The sequence below is a fragment of the Mesoplodon bidens genome (assembly GCF_964165515.1).
Source record: "Mesoplodon bidens genome assembly, chromosome: 18".
Lineage (NCBI taxonomy): Eukaryota > Metazoa > Chordata > Mammalia > Artiodactyla > Ziphiidae > Mesoplodon > Mesoplodon bidens.
This window is the reverse complement of record NC_138175.1, coordinates 46,607,186-46,623,849: the sequence shown is the minus strand read 5'-3', so window position 1 is coordinate 46,623,849 and position 16,664 is coordinate 46,607,186. Positions and strand designations below refer to the sequence as shown.

At 40.0% G+C, this 16,664-nt stretch overlaps 1 protein-coding gene across 2 annotated transcripts; it reads left to right on the top strand.

Annotated features, from left to right (window-relative positions):
* Positions 1 to 620: 620 nt before the first annotated feature.
* Positions 621 to 13,854, top strand: ZNF571 (zinc finger protein 571). 2 transcript variants are annotated; one of them, XM_081215771.1, is made up of 5 exons: positions 621 to 948; positions 4,022 to 4,110; positions 5,851 to 5,977; positions 6,253 to 6,348; positions 11,856 to 13,854. In XM_081215771.1, exons 2-5 carry the CDS (start codon positions 4,102 to 4,104, stop codon positions 13,547 to 13,549), a joined length of 1,926 nt encoding a protein of 641 aa, XP_081071897.1. In that variant the 5' UTR covers positions 621 to 948; positions 4,022 to 4,101; the 3' UTR covers positions 13,550 to 13,854. The 2 variants fall into 2 exon arrangements, with proteins under 2 accessions (XP_081071897.1, XP_081071898.1); XM_081215772.1 differs by lacking the exons at positions 621 to 948; positions 4,022 to 4,110; positions 5,851 to 5,977; positions 6,253 to 6,348 and adding an exon at positions 6,437 to 6,495.
* The last annotated feature ends 2,810 nt before the right edge of the window (positions 13,855 to 16,664 follow it).

The following is a 16,664-nucleotide window of genomic DNA, read 5'->3' as shown; positions in this document are numbered from 1 at the left end:
TGAAAGCTGTAGTTACAACCATCCCCAGACATTTAACACAATCCCGAATGGATCACATACTTATCCACTAACATTCCTCACAGTCTCAAGCACAATCTGACACACATCACACACCCCACAGTCTTCCCTTTCCCTGTAGAGAACACTTGCCCTTGCGCGCGCACACACACACACACACACACACACATAAGACCATGAAGTAAGCATCACACCCCTGAACCCCTTTGAGCAGCAACCCGGTAGTCACCGTCACCTCGTCCGGGCCAGAACTCTAAGAAATCTGGACCCTGCTTCCTAGACTTCTGCAGGTTTTTCAGCCCTGGACTACATTTCTCTGAAGGCATCACTGCAAGACTCAAGCTCTGGTAACCTCTTTGGGATTTTCTAGAACCTCTGGGAAGTCACTTGAGTAAAATGAAATAGTTTGGCTCACACCGCAGCAGCGTGAGTTCCCGGGTTCAAGCAAGGGAGCCCCGAGGCGCGCCCGATTCCGGACCACAGGACGTGGCCAACTGCCTCTGGAATCTGTTGGATCGGGCCGGGTTCATGTTTAAGACTACATTTCCCGGAGGCCACCGCGTCCCTGCGCCATTTCGTACACTTACTCCGTTACTCCTTGGTTTAAGGATCCAGTCTGCAGCGGTAGGTGAGTGCACTACCTCGCTGGGACCGGCACGCTGCCTTTGGGTTGGAGCATCCAGAAGGAAGTTCCTGTAAGGTGCTGGGAATACCGGTGTGCCGGCTGGGGCTCGGTGCTGACAGGAATCGAGACGATCCTGGCTCTGGACTACATATCTCCAACTTCGTAGCACTCAGGTTAATTCCTTACGGAAGTCGGCCTTGCCAGTGCGGAGTGGCTGTGCCCTTCTTCGCTGGTCGTCGGCCCCGTCACTTCGGTTCCTAGCGGCGGAGGCGTGGTGCTATCAGCTGTGGTCCTCTGCGCCGCAGGTATGAGTGTGCACTTGGCGTCGCTCTCCGCCGGCAAAAGCGGCGCTGTGACTTTGGTTCCCGGCCAGCGGGAGCAGGGAGATGTTATCATGAACGTTCCACAGTGCTGGGTGTGTGAGTGTGCGCGCGCTTTTGTGGCCGCGTGACGGGCTCACCTGCCGCCATCTGACGCACTTGGCTGCTGTGCCCCTTTAGTGACTGTGTACTCTCCCGCCGTGAGACAGGGACAGAGTCTCGCCAGTTAAGAATCGCGCGGTTCCAGGTGCCGCAGTTCCTTCACTTTACAGAGAACGAGGCTATTCTGAAGATGCCCCTACAATGAGAGTTTATGCCCCAGGAAGGCAGAAGACCACCCTAACAGGATGCCCCATTCTACTTTGAGAGCCCTATGGGGAAAAACTGATCCCTCTCTCAGCCTGAAGTTGTTGTGGGAATTGGTCCTAAACTGTTTGGTCGGCTCTGGGAAAGGCTTGATATCCTTTGATTCTTTTTCCTCTGTTCTCCTTTTTCCAACAGAAGCATACAGAGGAAAGGAAAAAAATATTGCACAGCTAAAAGTCTCTTCTAAAATATGTTGCCATTTTCTTTCTTCTCTCGAGTTTCTTCTTTTCAAGATGCTGCTACCTCCTGCAACATCTTCCTAAGGAGAAACCTTAGGAGAAACCCGTGACTGTCCTTAGGCATTGCTATCCCTGTGAATCATGGCGCTCCAGGGATGGCCTCACCAGTCTACTACTCTACTCACCAACCACACCTGCACCTCTCCTTTTCCACCTGATGACAAATCAGCCCTTTCTGGTCTAAGATTTTTGATGAAAGATAACTATACTTTCTGGAGGAAATGTGGACTTTTGTTTTAACTTTGTATGGAAATTTTCAAGCAGGGTAGAAAATAATACGATCCCAGTGTGTCCAACGCTCAGCCGTAATTTAACACATTTGCAAATATCCTTATACCTATCCATCCCCCTTTTTCCTTTAGTATTTCAAAGTGTTATTTTAATCACCTGTATGCTTATGTAACCAAAAGGACATATTTTAAAATAATAACCACGATGCTATCTCAACTTTAAAAACTAAGTCATTCCATAATATCATATACCCAGGATATATTCAAACTTCCCCAATTCTTTGGAAGATAGATTTTTTTACAATTGGTTTGTTCAAATCATGATTCAGATAGGTCCACACATTACATTTGGTTGTCAAATCTCTTTTCTTATTATTTTTTTTTCTTTTTTTATTCTGGACGACCAGCATGTGGGATCTTAGTTCCCCAACCAGGGATCAAACCCTGGGCCCCCTGCACTGGAAGTGTGGAGTGTTAATCACTGGACCGCCAGGGAAGTCCCTGTCAAATCTCTTAAGTTTCTTTAATCCATAACAGTTTTCTCTATTTTCTGTTTTTACTTTACTTGTTGCCATTGATTTGTAGAAAAACTAGGTTATTTGTTTACAGAATATTGTGCATTCTCCTTTTGGCTAATTTCTTCCTTGTGGTGTCATATAATTAGTTCCCCTATGCTACATATTTCTGTTAAGGGGTAGTTAGATCTAGAGCCTTGATCAGATTCAGATCATATTTTGCCTAAATCACATTTTCAGGCAAAAATAATTCATAGGTTATGTTGTGTACTTCCTGTGACATCACATCCTGAGGTTTTTTAAAGTCTGGTGTCCCACTTCTGGTGATGCCATGTTGATTGGTGTTCAAGTGCTGTCCACTTAATTCTTCCTGTATAAAATGCCCTCTTCCTCTTTCACCTAAAGCATGCATTCTCAATGGCAGAAGGAGGGGTATTGCCCCCACGGGGGTGAAACTTGGTTCTTGGCAGGGAGGGGGACAAAACTCTTACTAAATATTATAATGGTTTGTGGACACAGTACATAAACACATATACAGTATATCTGTGGTATTAAAATTTCATAGGTAAGTGGTATCAAGAGAAAAGTTGTCTTAAAAGGCTTTGGGGGAACTAATAATGAAAAAAAAAGGTAAGAAACACTGACGTAGAGGTTATAACATCCATTTATGATTGATGCTGAGATCTATTATTTTATTAAGTGTTACATATAGTGATTTTTAAAACTAATTCTCTCAATTCCTTCTGCATTTCTTAGCTGGAGTTCTACAAATAAGAACTTCTCTTCATCGACTATGTGGTTTTCCTAACTTAGCAAATTTCTGAGTGATAGGAGTGTGTTTTGTTATTCATAGTGAACCCCTTTTGATCACACCTGAATTTATGCTAATGAGGTGGCTTGGAGTGTGGCCCCTAGATAGCTTCAGGATGGAGCTAATCACCAGAAAGACCAAATGATTAGAGGGTTGGAACTTTCCAACCCACCCACTGACCTGACCTCCAGGAAAGGGGAGGGTGGGACTGGAGGTTAAGCCCTATAAAAACTCTCGAACTAGATTTGATGAGCTTCTGGATTAGTGAACACCTTGAGGTGCTTTGAAGGTGGCAATCCCAAAGAGAGCATTGGAAACTCCAAGCTCCCCCTCCGCCATACCTTGCCCTATGCATCTTTTCCATTTGGCTGCTCCTAAATTGTAACCATTATAATTAATTGGTAAACATAAGTGAAGTGTTTTCCTAAGTTCTGTGAGCCATCCTAGCAAAGTATAGAACCTTAGGAGGGGATTGTAGGAGCCCACAATTTATAGCTGGTTGGTCAGAAGTACAGTGGCCTGGGATTTGCAATTGGCTTCTGAAGTCAGGAGCAGTCTTGTGGGCCTGAGCCTTTAAGCATGGGAGCGAAGCATCTCATTTAGCATGTGGGCTCTGGGGAAGCGCTGCTCCCCAGGGCTCCCTGGGTACTCCCCTATCCTACAGATGTAAGATGCCCATGGAAACTGGCACCCTCTGGGGTCCTGTTCAGCATCATGGGGATTAAGGAAAAGTCTGGCCTGAATTCCCTCTGCTCTATCTGGATTCCACTGGATTTGTAAGAGGGCTGAGATTTTCCCAAACTTCCCTCAAAGAGGGGAAATAAAGGTAGTTCCAAGGTGCTCATTTTGTGGGCTCTGAGGCAAGCTTGTTCTCATGGCTTTGTTTTCCTTCTCCAGCCCTGCTCTCCTCTTAGGACTCTGCACATCTCCAGGAGAGGAGCCCAGAAAGTTGATCAGTTCTGACAGTTCTCAAAACCATGCCTCACGTGAGTTGCTGTTTCTTCTTTCCTCCCTGAAGTGCAATCATTTTGTTGGGTTATATGAACACCAGATATATTTATTCCCATATTTTCTGCCTTGCTTAGTCCTGTAAAGGAACTGCTCCCAAATCTCTCCCATTCCAGTGAGTGATCGTAGCAAAGAGCTTCATTCTTCTCTAAATGGTTTTCCCTGCACCGGATGGTATTCTGCCAGGAGCCCTGAGGAAGCGGAAATATCTCCCCTTAAGAGTAGTATTAGCACAGTGGTTTCGTGAGGTAGTTAAATGAGACACATGACAGACTTTGATCTCTACAAACCTAGGTTTTCCCCTTGGAAGTGACCGCATTTCTACTGGTTGTTCCCAGTCTCAGTGTGTGGTGAGATTTTTTTGTGAGGCCTTTGAAATTGGGTGGGGAACTGAGTCCTGAGAAGAAAGAGATCTTGCCTCTTGTACAGTTTCATGTTGCTACTGTAACAAATTACTACAAACTTAGTGACTAAAACACAAACTTACTGTCATACTTCTGGAGGTTGGAATCTGAAATCAGTCTTATAGGGCTAAAGTCAAGGTGTTGGTAGGTCTGTGTTCCTTCTGGAGGTTCCAGAGGAAAATCTATTTTCTTGCATTTCCAGCTGCTCGAGGCTGCTCACATTCCTTGGCTCAAGGGTCCCCTCCATTTTCAGAGCCAGCAATCACATCATTCTGATCTCTGCTTTCATTATCACATCTCCTTCTTTGACTCTTCTGCCTCCCTCTGTCACTTAAAATACCCTTGTGATCCCATTGGGCCCAGTCAGAAAATCCAGGATAATGTCCCCAAGATTCTTAATTTAATCACATCTACAAAGTCCCATTTGCCATGTAAGGTAACATACTCACAGGTTCCAGGGGTTAAGACATGGACATCCTTGCGGGGTCATTAGTCTACCTACCACATCCCTCTTGCCAAGAAACCAATGAGAGGCAAGGCTTACCTTGGAGTTGGCCAGAATGTGTCAGAGTGATGCCTGTGTGCACCTAGACTGGCATCCATCAGCCTGCTGTAGCCTAGGAACACAGAAAGTAGGAGCAAATAAAATCTGCCAGATGTATAATCTTTTGAGAATTTTAGATTCCTAGAGCTAAAGACATTAAAGAATTTGTTTTAAATACTCCCAAATAAGCAGATCATTACATCCATAAAATGAAAATACTGTGTGTCCATTATATTTGGTGACATAATATAGTGACTTAATGAACTTGAATCTTCAAAAAGATTCGAAGTTATATCCAAATTCTATGTTCCAGTCCAGAGATTTGTTAAAAAATTGTTTGGAAAGATTTCATCAATTTCGTTTATCCTTTTCTTTAAAGAGAGAAGGTAATTTCAGAAAGAACCCATTAGTTGAGAATTTATTTATTATTTATTGAGAATTAGAAAGCTTAAAGTGCTGTGTGATTGCATACAATATTTCATTTAATTGGGAAACTGCAATCATCTGGCCTTTTGTATTCCCAGACCTTTCTGGATAATGGAATTGTCCTAGTGTATGTAGGAAGTTTTGTCTGTGGCAATAGCAGTGATCAAGGATCATGTTGACACTACAGTTCAGGCACCCAATTTCCTTCAATGTTACAGGTGTTCAGCCATGGCATATTATTTATTATATCACCCCCTTCCTTCAATGCCCTCCTCCTTCTTATCTCATTTCACCTCAAAATCATCACCATATTTCACAAATAATAAATGGATTTGTTGTTTCAGTGGTTGGTAACTTTCAGGGATGTGGCCATCAACTTCTCTCAGGAGGAATGGGAATGCCTTGACCCCATGCAGCGCGATTTGTACAGGGAGGTCATGGTGGAGAACTACAGCCACCTGATCTCACTGGGTAAGATCATTTTACACAGTTTTCAGAATTTGTCTCCCATACTTTCTGCCTCCTTCATTGTGAATTTCTGATTTCTATTCCCTAAGGAAAGGTTTGAGGTTTTTTAAAAGTAGAAGTAGACAGCCCCACTGTGTACCTTTTTATTTCTCACCCTTCGGACCTTCACATCTTCCTCCATCACTTCCTGTCAGTTTCTCTTCTTTGATGACCAATGGACTGGATTTGACTCTGGGACTCTTCATCCCATGACCGTGTCTCATTTCTTTTCTTTTAAGCTGGATGTTCAATCCCTAAGCCAGACGTGTTTTCCTTATTGGAGCGAGGGAAGGAGCCCTGGATGGTGGTGAGAGCCATGACAAGGTGGAGCTCAGGTGAATAAGAGCTGGCCACACAGGATCAGCTATTTTGCTGATAGTAATACAGCTGCTTTATGAAGTGACAACACTTTGCGATGTTTGTGTGAAGCTCCCTTCAAAGGCCTGTGGAAAGAAGACCTGAGACCTAGGGAGAGCAGGAAGGTGATATCAACATGAGTTCCCAAAGGAACTTCCTTTCCACCTCCTATTTACCGCTCTTCCTCCTACATTCACCCCACCCTTTTAAAAAAATTAAGTCATTTATTTATCACTTTTGGCTATGTTGGGTGTTCGTTGCTGCACGCGGGCTTTCTCTAGTTGCGGTGAGCGGGGGCTACTCTTCATTGTGGTGCGCAGGCTTCTCATTGCGGCTTCTCTTGTTGCAGAGCACGTGCCCTAGGCGCCCAGGCTTCTGTAGTTGTGGCGTCCTGGCTTAGTTGCTCTGCGGCATGTGGGATCTTCCTGGACCAGGGCTCGAACCCGTGTACCCTACATTGGCAGGCTGATTCTTAACCACTGTGCCACCAGGGATGTCCCCCCCCCCGCCTTTTGCTTTAATGAGGAAACTACCTTTGGTTTCTTCCAAGACAATCCTTTTTTCTATTTCTTGATTGAGTTTTTTCCCAGCTGTTCTTTTTTATTTAGCTAGATATCTCCAACCAGCAAACGTTTGTTGAGAGCTTACTGTGTTCTTAGATTAGGATGGACAGGGATGATCTCTCAGAGGAGGTAACGTTTGAACTGAGACCGGAAGGAAGTTAGCTGTGTAAAAATAAGGCAAGTGTGTGTTCAGGCAGAGAGAACAGAAGTGCCAAGGCCCTGAGGAGAGGCTGAGCTTCCTTTATTTGAGGATCAGCAGGAAGGTCAGTGTGGCTAGAACAGAGTGAGTGAAAGTGGAAATTAGAGATGAGGTCAGAGAAATAGGCAGAGATCAGATCATATGAGGCCTTGTAGGCTATTTCAAGGAGTGAGGCTTTATCCTAGGTATAATAGGGAGCCCTTGGAGACTTTTGTGCAGATGAGTAGGGGATTATTGTTTAAAGATCACTCTGGGTGCTATGTGTAGGAAGACACATAGCTGTAGAAAGGCCCCCATAGCTTTTGGTGCTGGTAAGAATGGAAGCAAAAGACCAGTTAGAGGACTGGTTCAAGAGTCTATATTAAAGATAATAGTGGCTTGGAATGGGGTTTAATATGTGGTGATGAGAATGGGTTATATTCTGGTTGTATTTTGATGGTAGGATTAATAGGACTTGCTGAGGATTGGAAATAGAAAGAGGCATCAGCGTTTGGAAGCCTGCAGATGGAAGTCAAGAGTTACGCATTTGAGATGCCCATTAGATATCTCCATAGAGAAGTTAGACACACATTTGAAAGTCTGCAGGAGGGTAGTCAGGACTGAAGAGATAAATATAGGATTAATCTCTGTATGATGGGACGAGATGAGATTATGGAGGGATTGGTTTAGATGGAAAGCAAGGTAAATAAAGTCCAAAAGGCTAAACCATGGGGCATTGCAACATTTAGTTGGGAAGAGGAAAATGATCCAGCAAAGGAAATTCAGGAGCTTCCTGATTAACCTGTGATCTAGGAAGTAATTGGGAATTTAGTGTACTGGAAGCCATGACAAACACAAGGAGAGAGTGGTTAACTGTGAAAGATACTGCTAAGAGCTCAAGTAAGATGAAGGCTAAGAATTGACTATTGGATTTGGCAAGATGAAGGATATTGGTGACCCTGACAAAGTAGGTTTGGAAATGAGAGGAGCAAAAACCTGATTTTAGAGGATTAAAAAGAGAATGAAGAAGAAAAAAGTCAACAGTAAAAACTACAGTGGGATAGTGAGTTAACTCACCAGGCAGTGTGGAAGGCCCATTTGAGGAGCTCTCAAAGGTACAAACAGAGTTTTTAAATGCTTTAGAAGTTTTAAATAACAGTATTATAATAGTGAGGAAAAAGAAGTATGATATAATAATGAGGAAAAAGAAGTTTGATTCAAGTTTGTATATGTAACTACATAAAAGTTCAGGGAAAAAACCTGGAAGTAAATACAGCAAAATGTTAGTTATGAGGGTGGGAGTAAAGGGGAATAAAAAGTATAGACAGGAAGTACAGACAACTCTTCTGAGAAGTTTTGCCAGGAAGGAATACAGTAAATGGATAGGAGCTGCGAAATGAACCAAAGAATCAAAGGAGAGGTTGTTTTGTTTTGATTTCAAGGGAGAGTCTTTAAGATGGAGATAAATAATAGAGAGATGGTATAAGAGTAAATGAAATATGGGTGGTAGTGGTCAAAAAGATGATTGCTCAAAACTGAACTTTTAGAGGTGTTGTGATTATTGGTAACAACAAGGTCTATTATATCTACTGTGGGAGAGGGTAGGTGGAAAGAAGTGAAGGAAAACAGTGTTTCAGGGGAAGCAGTGTGCTCAAGGTTTCAATCAGAGCAAGAAGATGAAGAGAATAATCAGAAGGGAGGCTGAGGTTAGAGTACTTCTGGAAAGTACACTGTGAGTTCCAGAAGGTCTGTTGGTTAGCATGCAATAGAACATTGGGTCATAAAAGAGGATGTCCAGACCTGGATTGGGATGAGAGTCCTAGTGATGACCAAGGACCCAGGAAGCCAGAGCTTTTCAGAGGTAATTGGATACCCAGAGATGTCAAGCATTACAGGATTGGTCCTGAGTGGTCTCTTTGGGGAAGGTGGGTGCTTATTTCTGTTACAAACTAAGAGTGATGGGACTGTCACACTAAGAGTTTATGGAAATCAAGACCTCCCAGGAGAAACCAGCCTTAATAGCAGGATGTGGAGGTCTTACCAGCACCAAAAGCTATGGGGGCCTTTCTTTTAGGCTGCAGTGAGTGGAGTGGTTGTCTTAATAGAAGAAAGAATTGTAGGTGCAGTGTTGCTCGAAGTCTGGGTTTGGGGAAGGCTTTTCAGGAACTGCAAAGGTCTGTGAGATTTCAGATGAGCCCTGAAAGGATGGAAAGCCAGTAGGGAGGCTGAGGGTATAGGGAAGAGCATTCCTAGCAAAGGGAACAATGTACTAAAGGCTATAAGAGGATAGAGCCTGGTGTATATGAGATATTCAAAGAAGACCCTTGTAGTTGGAGCCTAGTAAGGGAGAGGTACCAGGTGTGAGTTTGGAGAAGCTGGCAGAAGCCAGGCCAGGCAGCACCTTCTAGGGGTTATGAAATGACCTGGTAGGCTGTGAGCAGCATTTGTTTTTTTGTTTGTTTGTTTTTTAACATCTTTATTGAATGTGAGCAGCATTTGTTTTTATTTTTTGGTTTGGTTTTGTTTCATAAATAAAATAACACAGAAGAGAAAATAAAATAAAATATCAGAATGCATCGCATGTAAAAAAGAAAATTTCATGACCTATTTGTCTTGTTTATGTTTGTGCATGTGTACTCACAATATAACATGCATAATAATGTAACATGCATTTCTTATTGTAAGGTTGCAGTCAAAAGCAGTTTGAAAGATGCTACTAAGTTTGAATTTTATCCCCAAAGCATTTGCAAGCTTATGAAGAATCTTATATAGGACAGTGACATAATGTGATTTACACATTTAATATATTACTCTGACTGCCAGATGGAAATTAGAAGGAAGGGTCTCATGACGTTACTGAGTAGGTTATTGTCGTGGCTCAAATGAGAGTTGCTTTGGGCATCCTCGGAGTGTTGGCAGTGGTGTTGGGGATAAGGAAACAGATTCAAGAGCTATTTAGGAGATAGACTCAGTAGGACTCAAGGGGGTAAGAGTCAAAGGGGCCTTTCAATATGCCTTCTGCTTTTCAGACTCCATTTTGTTGTCTTCAGTCATCGCCCCTTTTGCCGTTTTCCCAGTTATTCTTGCATTGATTTAATGACAATAAAAAGAACTACTTATTTGAGTACATTTCATACATATTCCTCACCCTCAGCAAGGTTTTAAGACTTGGGTATTCTTATCTTTACTTTCTTTATCCCACTAGGTTGCCATTTAGCACCTTACCCTGTGTGGTCTCACAGTGCTTCCCACCCCAGAATCATTAGATTTATATTTCTTCCCATTTTTATTATCATGTTACTATAACATGGAGAGCAGTTTGGAATCTAAATTGGATTTATCTGGTCCCTTACACTGTTCCGTTAATCACCATATTCCAGTTGGTTTCTTTCCTACTGTCTTGTAAACCATATTGTGCTTCTCTGACAGAAAGTAGAAGCCAGATACTCTCATCCCAGTACATGTTGCTGACGAGTTGGTGTTAAATTGAGCCAATGTGGGGGTTTTTGTTTACAGTTTGCAGTTTCATTGTACTTTACAGTTTACAGTTTCATTGTATTTTACAGTTTACAGTTTCATTGTACTTTACAGTTTACAGTTTCATTGTACTTTTTACCAAAAGCACGTTTTCCCAGATTTCTGACTCTTATTTCTAAAAGACCATTTGAAGTTGAATTTACCGATATATGTTTATTTTCTTTCCCACTACCATCCTCTATTACACTCTACAGCCTATATACAGTGTTGCCAGAGTGTGCCTGGGGCTCCAGTCACAGTGGATAGTGTTCTTCTACATTTGAAAATTACATCCATCTCCCAACTTTGTTCAGAATAACATAAAATTTTCTTTAGTGTATAAAGTTGTCAATATTTCTAGAACATTATAGAACCTTATGCTTTTCTGGAAAATATGAGAACATTTGGCCTTGAGTAGAAGGTACTGGAAAGAAGGACCTGAAAAAATACATGAAGGGAAAAGAAAACACTGTGTTTGCTTTCTATGTTCTGGGGAATAGCTATAAAGAGGCATATTTTTCCTATGCTTGTGAAGCTTGAGGAATAGGAGGATCAACATAAATAAAGAAAATGTAATTCTAGAATTGCAAAGATTGAAACAAGAATGAAGAAGAAGGTGCAGATATAGAGAATAAAGACATGGCATGGACCCAATTAGAGTTTTCAGTGATAGTCTTTCTGAGCAGCTGGCATTTAAGTTAGTATGTTTTAGACGAAAAGGAACTGGCCTTGCAGAGAGCATTCCTGGCAGATGGAACAGCATGTGAGGGAGTCTAAAATGCATAAGAATTTGATAAGAGGCTATTATAGTGAGAGATGGGTGGCTTGGCCTAATGTGGTTGTAGTGGATGTGGTCAGATATTTGATAAATTTTGACGGGAGAGCTAATAGGATTTGTTGATAGATTGGCTATCCACCCAGGCATTTGTTTGTTTATTTCCAGGGGTGTTTTGTTGTAATTTTATAAGCTTCCTTGGTGATTCTAATCCACTCCAAAGTTTGAGAACCACTGACTTAATCTGTTTTCTTAATTAATTTTCCCCTACAAATTCCCCTCATTCTATGTTCTCTCCTTGTGCCTTTTTTTAAATTGCACAAAACTTTTAGCAATGTTTAAGCCATTCTGTTCTTATGAGAATTATCATTTTATCTACCATTTTTACCTTAGACAGTTCATTTTTTCTTACAAACAAAAACAGCAGGAATTTGCTTTCTTGTTATTTTACAGACTTGGAATACAGCTGTGAGACCAAAAAGTCATGTCCAGAAAAGGGAACTTATGAAATGGAATCACTGCAATGGGAGAATCTGAGGAAACCTATCAGCCATAACCTTGAGTGCAATGATCCTGGAGAAAATACAGAGTGCAAAGGCAAGTTTGAGGATCAACAGAGAAGTCAGGAAAGACCATACATGCGCATGAAAATTACCTGTAAAGAAGAGGCCACTCAAAGCCATTCCATGTCCCCTATTCTTCATCAGATAAATCCTACCAAGGAAAAATTGTACAAATGTAAGGAATGTAAACAAGCTTTCAGCTACTTGTCATGCCTTATTCAACATGAGAAAAGTCATAATAAAGAGAAACACTCTGACGTTAAGAAATGTAGGAAGATATTCAGCAAAAAGCCAACCTATATTCAACATCAGAGGATTCAGAATGGTGAGAAACCTTATGAGTGTATGGAATGTGGAAAGGCCTTTGGTCGTAGTTCTGATCTGATTCAACATCAGAAAATTCACACTAATGAAAAACCTTATCAATGTAAAGCATGTGGGAAGGCCTTTATTCGTGGTTCGCAACTCACTGAACATCAGAGAGTTCATACAGGAGAGAAACCATATGAATGTAAGAAATGTGGAAAAGCCTTTAGTTATTGTTCACAATATACACTCCATCAGAGAATTCATAGTGGTGAAAAACCTTATGAATGTAAGGAATGTGGGAAGGCCTTTATTCTTGGCTCTCAGCTTACTTACCATCAGAGAATTCATAGTGGTGAGAAACCCTATGAGTGTAAGGAATGTGGAAAGGCTTTTATTCTTGGTTCACACCTTACTTATCATCAAAGAGTTCATACTGGTGAAAAGCCTTACAGATGTAAAGAATGTGGGAAGGCCTTTTTATGTGCCTCCCAACTTAATGAACATCAGAGAATTCACACAGGTGAGAAACCCTATGAATGTAAAGAATGTGGAAAGGCCTTTTCTCGTGGCTCACAACTTACTTATCATCTGAGAGTTCATACAGGTGAGAGACCCTATATATGCAAAGAATGTGGGAAAGCCTTTATTTCTAATTCTAATCTTACTCAACATCAGAGAATTCATACAGGTGAGAAACCTTACAAATGTAAGGAATGTGGAAAGGCCTTTATTTGTGGCAAACAACTTAGTGAGCATCAGAGAATTCATACAGGTGAGAAACCCTTTGAATGTAAGGAATGTGGAAAGACCTTTATTTGTGGTGCATATCTTACGCAACATGAGAAAATTCATGGTGAGAAGCATTATGAATGTAAGGAATGTGGGAAGACCTTTTTTCGTACCACACAACTTACATATCATCAGAGAATTCATACAGGTGAAAAACCCTACAAATGTAAGGAATGTGACAAAGCTTTTATTTATGGCTCACAACTTAGTGAACACCAGAGAATTCATAGAGATGAAAAACCCTATGAATGTAAGCAATGTGGGAAGGCCTTTATTTGTGGCTCACACCTTACTGAACATCTAAGAACTCATAATGGTGAGAAACCCTATGAATGTAAGGAATATGGGAAGGCCTTCAGTCGTGGCTCAGAACTTACTCTACATCAAAGGATCCATACTGGTGAGCAACCCTATGCATGCATACAGTGTGGTAAAGACTTTAGACGTCATTCACAACTTACTCAACATATGAGGCTTCATAATTGAGAAAGCTTTATATATGATTTAATATAAGAAAGCCTTCACCCATCTTCAGCAGCTCTGGAATATTAGAGAACTCATATTATGTTTGTAATGAAATAGGACATCCTTTTGATTGTGTTCAAAATCAACTCATTTTTAGAAAGCTTATATTAACTTCATGAATGCAGAAATAAATGACTTCTGGAACCCATTAAACATTTTTAAAAATCTCTATAACCCTGGAAAGTAATGCTGAATTATATCCTTTATTGAGCACCATCTCTATTTTAATATTTCCTAACTGTGAAATTGGATAGGTTAAGTAACTTCTCTGTGCCTCCATTTCTTTATGTGTAAAATACTATAATGGTATAATAATGATCAAATTGTAAGTGATTAAACACATGTAACTCCCTTTGGACAGTATCTGATACTCAGTGTTATTATCATTATTATTATCATCATCATTATCAATGCTATTAGAGAAGTCAAATGGTAGGAATATTTTATAAGTACCGTAGAAAGATGTAAACATTCTATTACCATCTATCCCCTTTTGAACCCAAATAATTTATTCTATGACAAGAGCTTTAGAACATAATAAGAGTATGAAGGCCTCTATTTTAGAGCTCATAAGTTTTGCTGCACCAGAAAATTCATACTGGCAAGAAACTCTATGGAAGAAATTTCTTTACCGTTGTAGAGCTTTTTTATAAAATCAAGGAGAGGAGATTTTCCTACAACAAATTACAAAAGCAGAAGTCTTTATTCCACATTTTCTAATTACTACTTTAAGGATAAAAGAAGTTACCAACAAAATGATAGCCAAGTTAACGCCATTAAAAAAAAACCCTACAAAATATTGTCTTAAATGAGAAATCAAAGCAAAATTTACCAACTACAGTTTTTCCTCATTATCTGAACCTAATCTATTCCTGATAACAGGTTGAACAGTACATTTTCAGATGCCCAAACTTCAGAGCCTACCTACATCCCATTACTTCAAATGGGAAAAATAATGTTTCCAACGCATTCAAGTACCCTAACCAATTTTCCCAAACATAATTTAAATTCAAGTTAAACCACTTACATGAATTCTCTCAGGGATTTCTGAATAATATAAAACATTAAAAACCCAGTTAACAAGTAATTAATTAGCAGACATGTTTGTGCATGCAATTATTTTGAACATTATAAAGTATGAATTATGTTTTTCTTCTACACTTCAAGGAAAAGATACTATGATGATATATAATGAAATGTATTAGTACATAATGGAAATAAATAATTAGTAAAATAAAAGCAAATAATAATAAAAGTAAAATAAAAGACACTGATAGAAGAATTGATACAAAATTTCGCAAGACAATACTTTTCCGTATGCGAGGCACTCTGCTGTTTTCTATTACATAGTCTGTAATGAACACTGCAGCCCACTTAGTTGCTTCACAACTTAATATTCACTATCCCCACTCTAAAAAACACTGGTTTTACAAATATATTACAAAATTATAATCTAAATGTTAATACACCATTTTTTAAACAACAATAACAAAAAGGATAAGTGTGATTGAGAACCATTAGAACACTCTGAATCATTAGTGTAACCATGGTGATGCCAATGCAATCATGCATTCTCCACTCAGATTAGACAAACTATGCCATCATTGGTCAGTTGTTTACAATTCAGGGACTACCATTATTGCCCAACTAAATTTAAAGAAAATGTAAATAATGGAATGTAAGTAGAATGTTATGTGCTACAATGATAATAGGTTATTGATAATACCTCTGACAAGTAATATATATGCATGTTAGCAGCCTTTTGCAGAAAATACCCAGAACCAGATTGTCCTAAGATACATTCAAGAAATAATAATCTCCAAAATACCTTTGGAGAAGAAGTGTTCTGCCTCATTGCATATAAGGCCATGCATAACCAAATTTTCTTATTGGTTTAATGAATTCCACTTTGAACAAGCCAAATTAAAAAACTGTAAGAAGTCCCGCAATAAAGAAAATATTACCTTTGTTTAACGCACTGTTTCCCATTCCTGACCATGAATCCCTTCTATTCCATAATACTTAATATTTTGTGTTGTGAACACACTTCGAGAAATCTATTCTTGACCAAAAGGAATAATTATAAGAGGAAATTTAAGGCATAATTGCAGTTATTTAAATTTAGTGGGTGGCATAATGCTTTTCTGTTCTACAATCAGTCACTAAACTATACAGGGACAATCCTTCTAGCTTAAATTTTCACAATCGTTTCCCTACTCTGTCATCTAGATCAATTTAGTAAGGTTTTTATTTATTTATTTATTTATTCTGCGGTACGCGGGCCTCTCACTGCTGTGGCCTCTCCCGTTGTGGAGCACAGGCTCCAGACACACAGGCTCAGCGGCCATGGCCCACAGGCCCAGCCGCTCTGCGGCATGTGGGATCCTCCTGGACCGGGGCACGAACCCACGTCCCCTGCATCGGCAGGCGGACCCTCAACCACTGCGCCACCAGGGAAGCCCAGATTTTTATTCTTGATGCTGTTGTTACAAGATTGTTTAACAGGAGAAACTTGAATGAATGCTAATTATCTCAGCACTGTTATGTTTATTTCATAAATCAAATTTTAAAACTTAGGGTTTACCTTTTAAGGTAGTGAGAGGGGATAGGAATGTACACTAATCAAAGGATTATTAAAGACAAATGGAAGTCATGGCTGCAATACTGGTTTAGTTGCTACTTTAAGATATATTGATACCATCATAACTGTTCAAAATTAAGCTTTATTTCCCTTACATGCATATAATTCTTTTCAAAAATCATTACATTCCTCTTACAACATTCCATATTAAAGTTTATGCCATACCAAAGAAATAGTGCAAAAAATTAAAAAATAAATCACCTTCACTATCTCCCAACCATCTACTGTTAAAACTTTGGTTTTTATTTTTTGTTGTTTCCTTCTGTTTTCAAATATGGCCCACACCTGAATGTAATAAGAGTATGTTTTAACGGGATAAGTACCCATTTATCTGTAACTTGCTTTATTTTGTTTAAACTTAAAAAAATACTTTTATTTATTTATTTGGTTGCACCAGGTCTTAGTTGCAGCAGGCGGGCACCTTAGTTGCGGCTC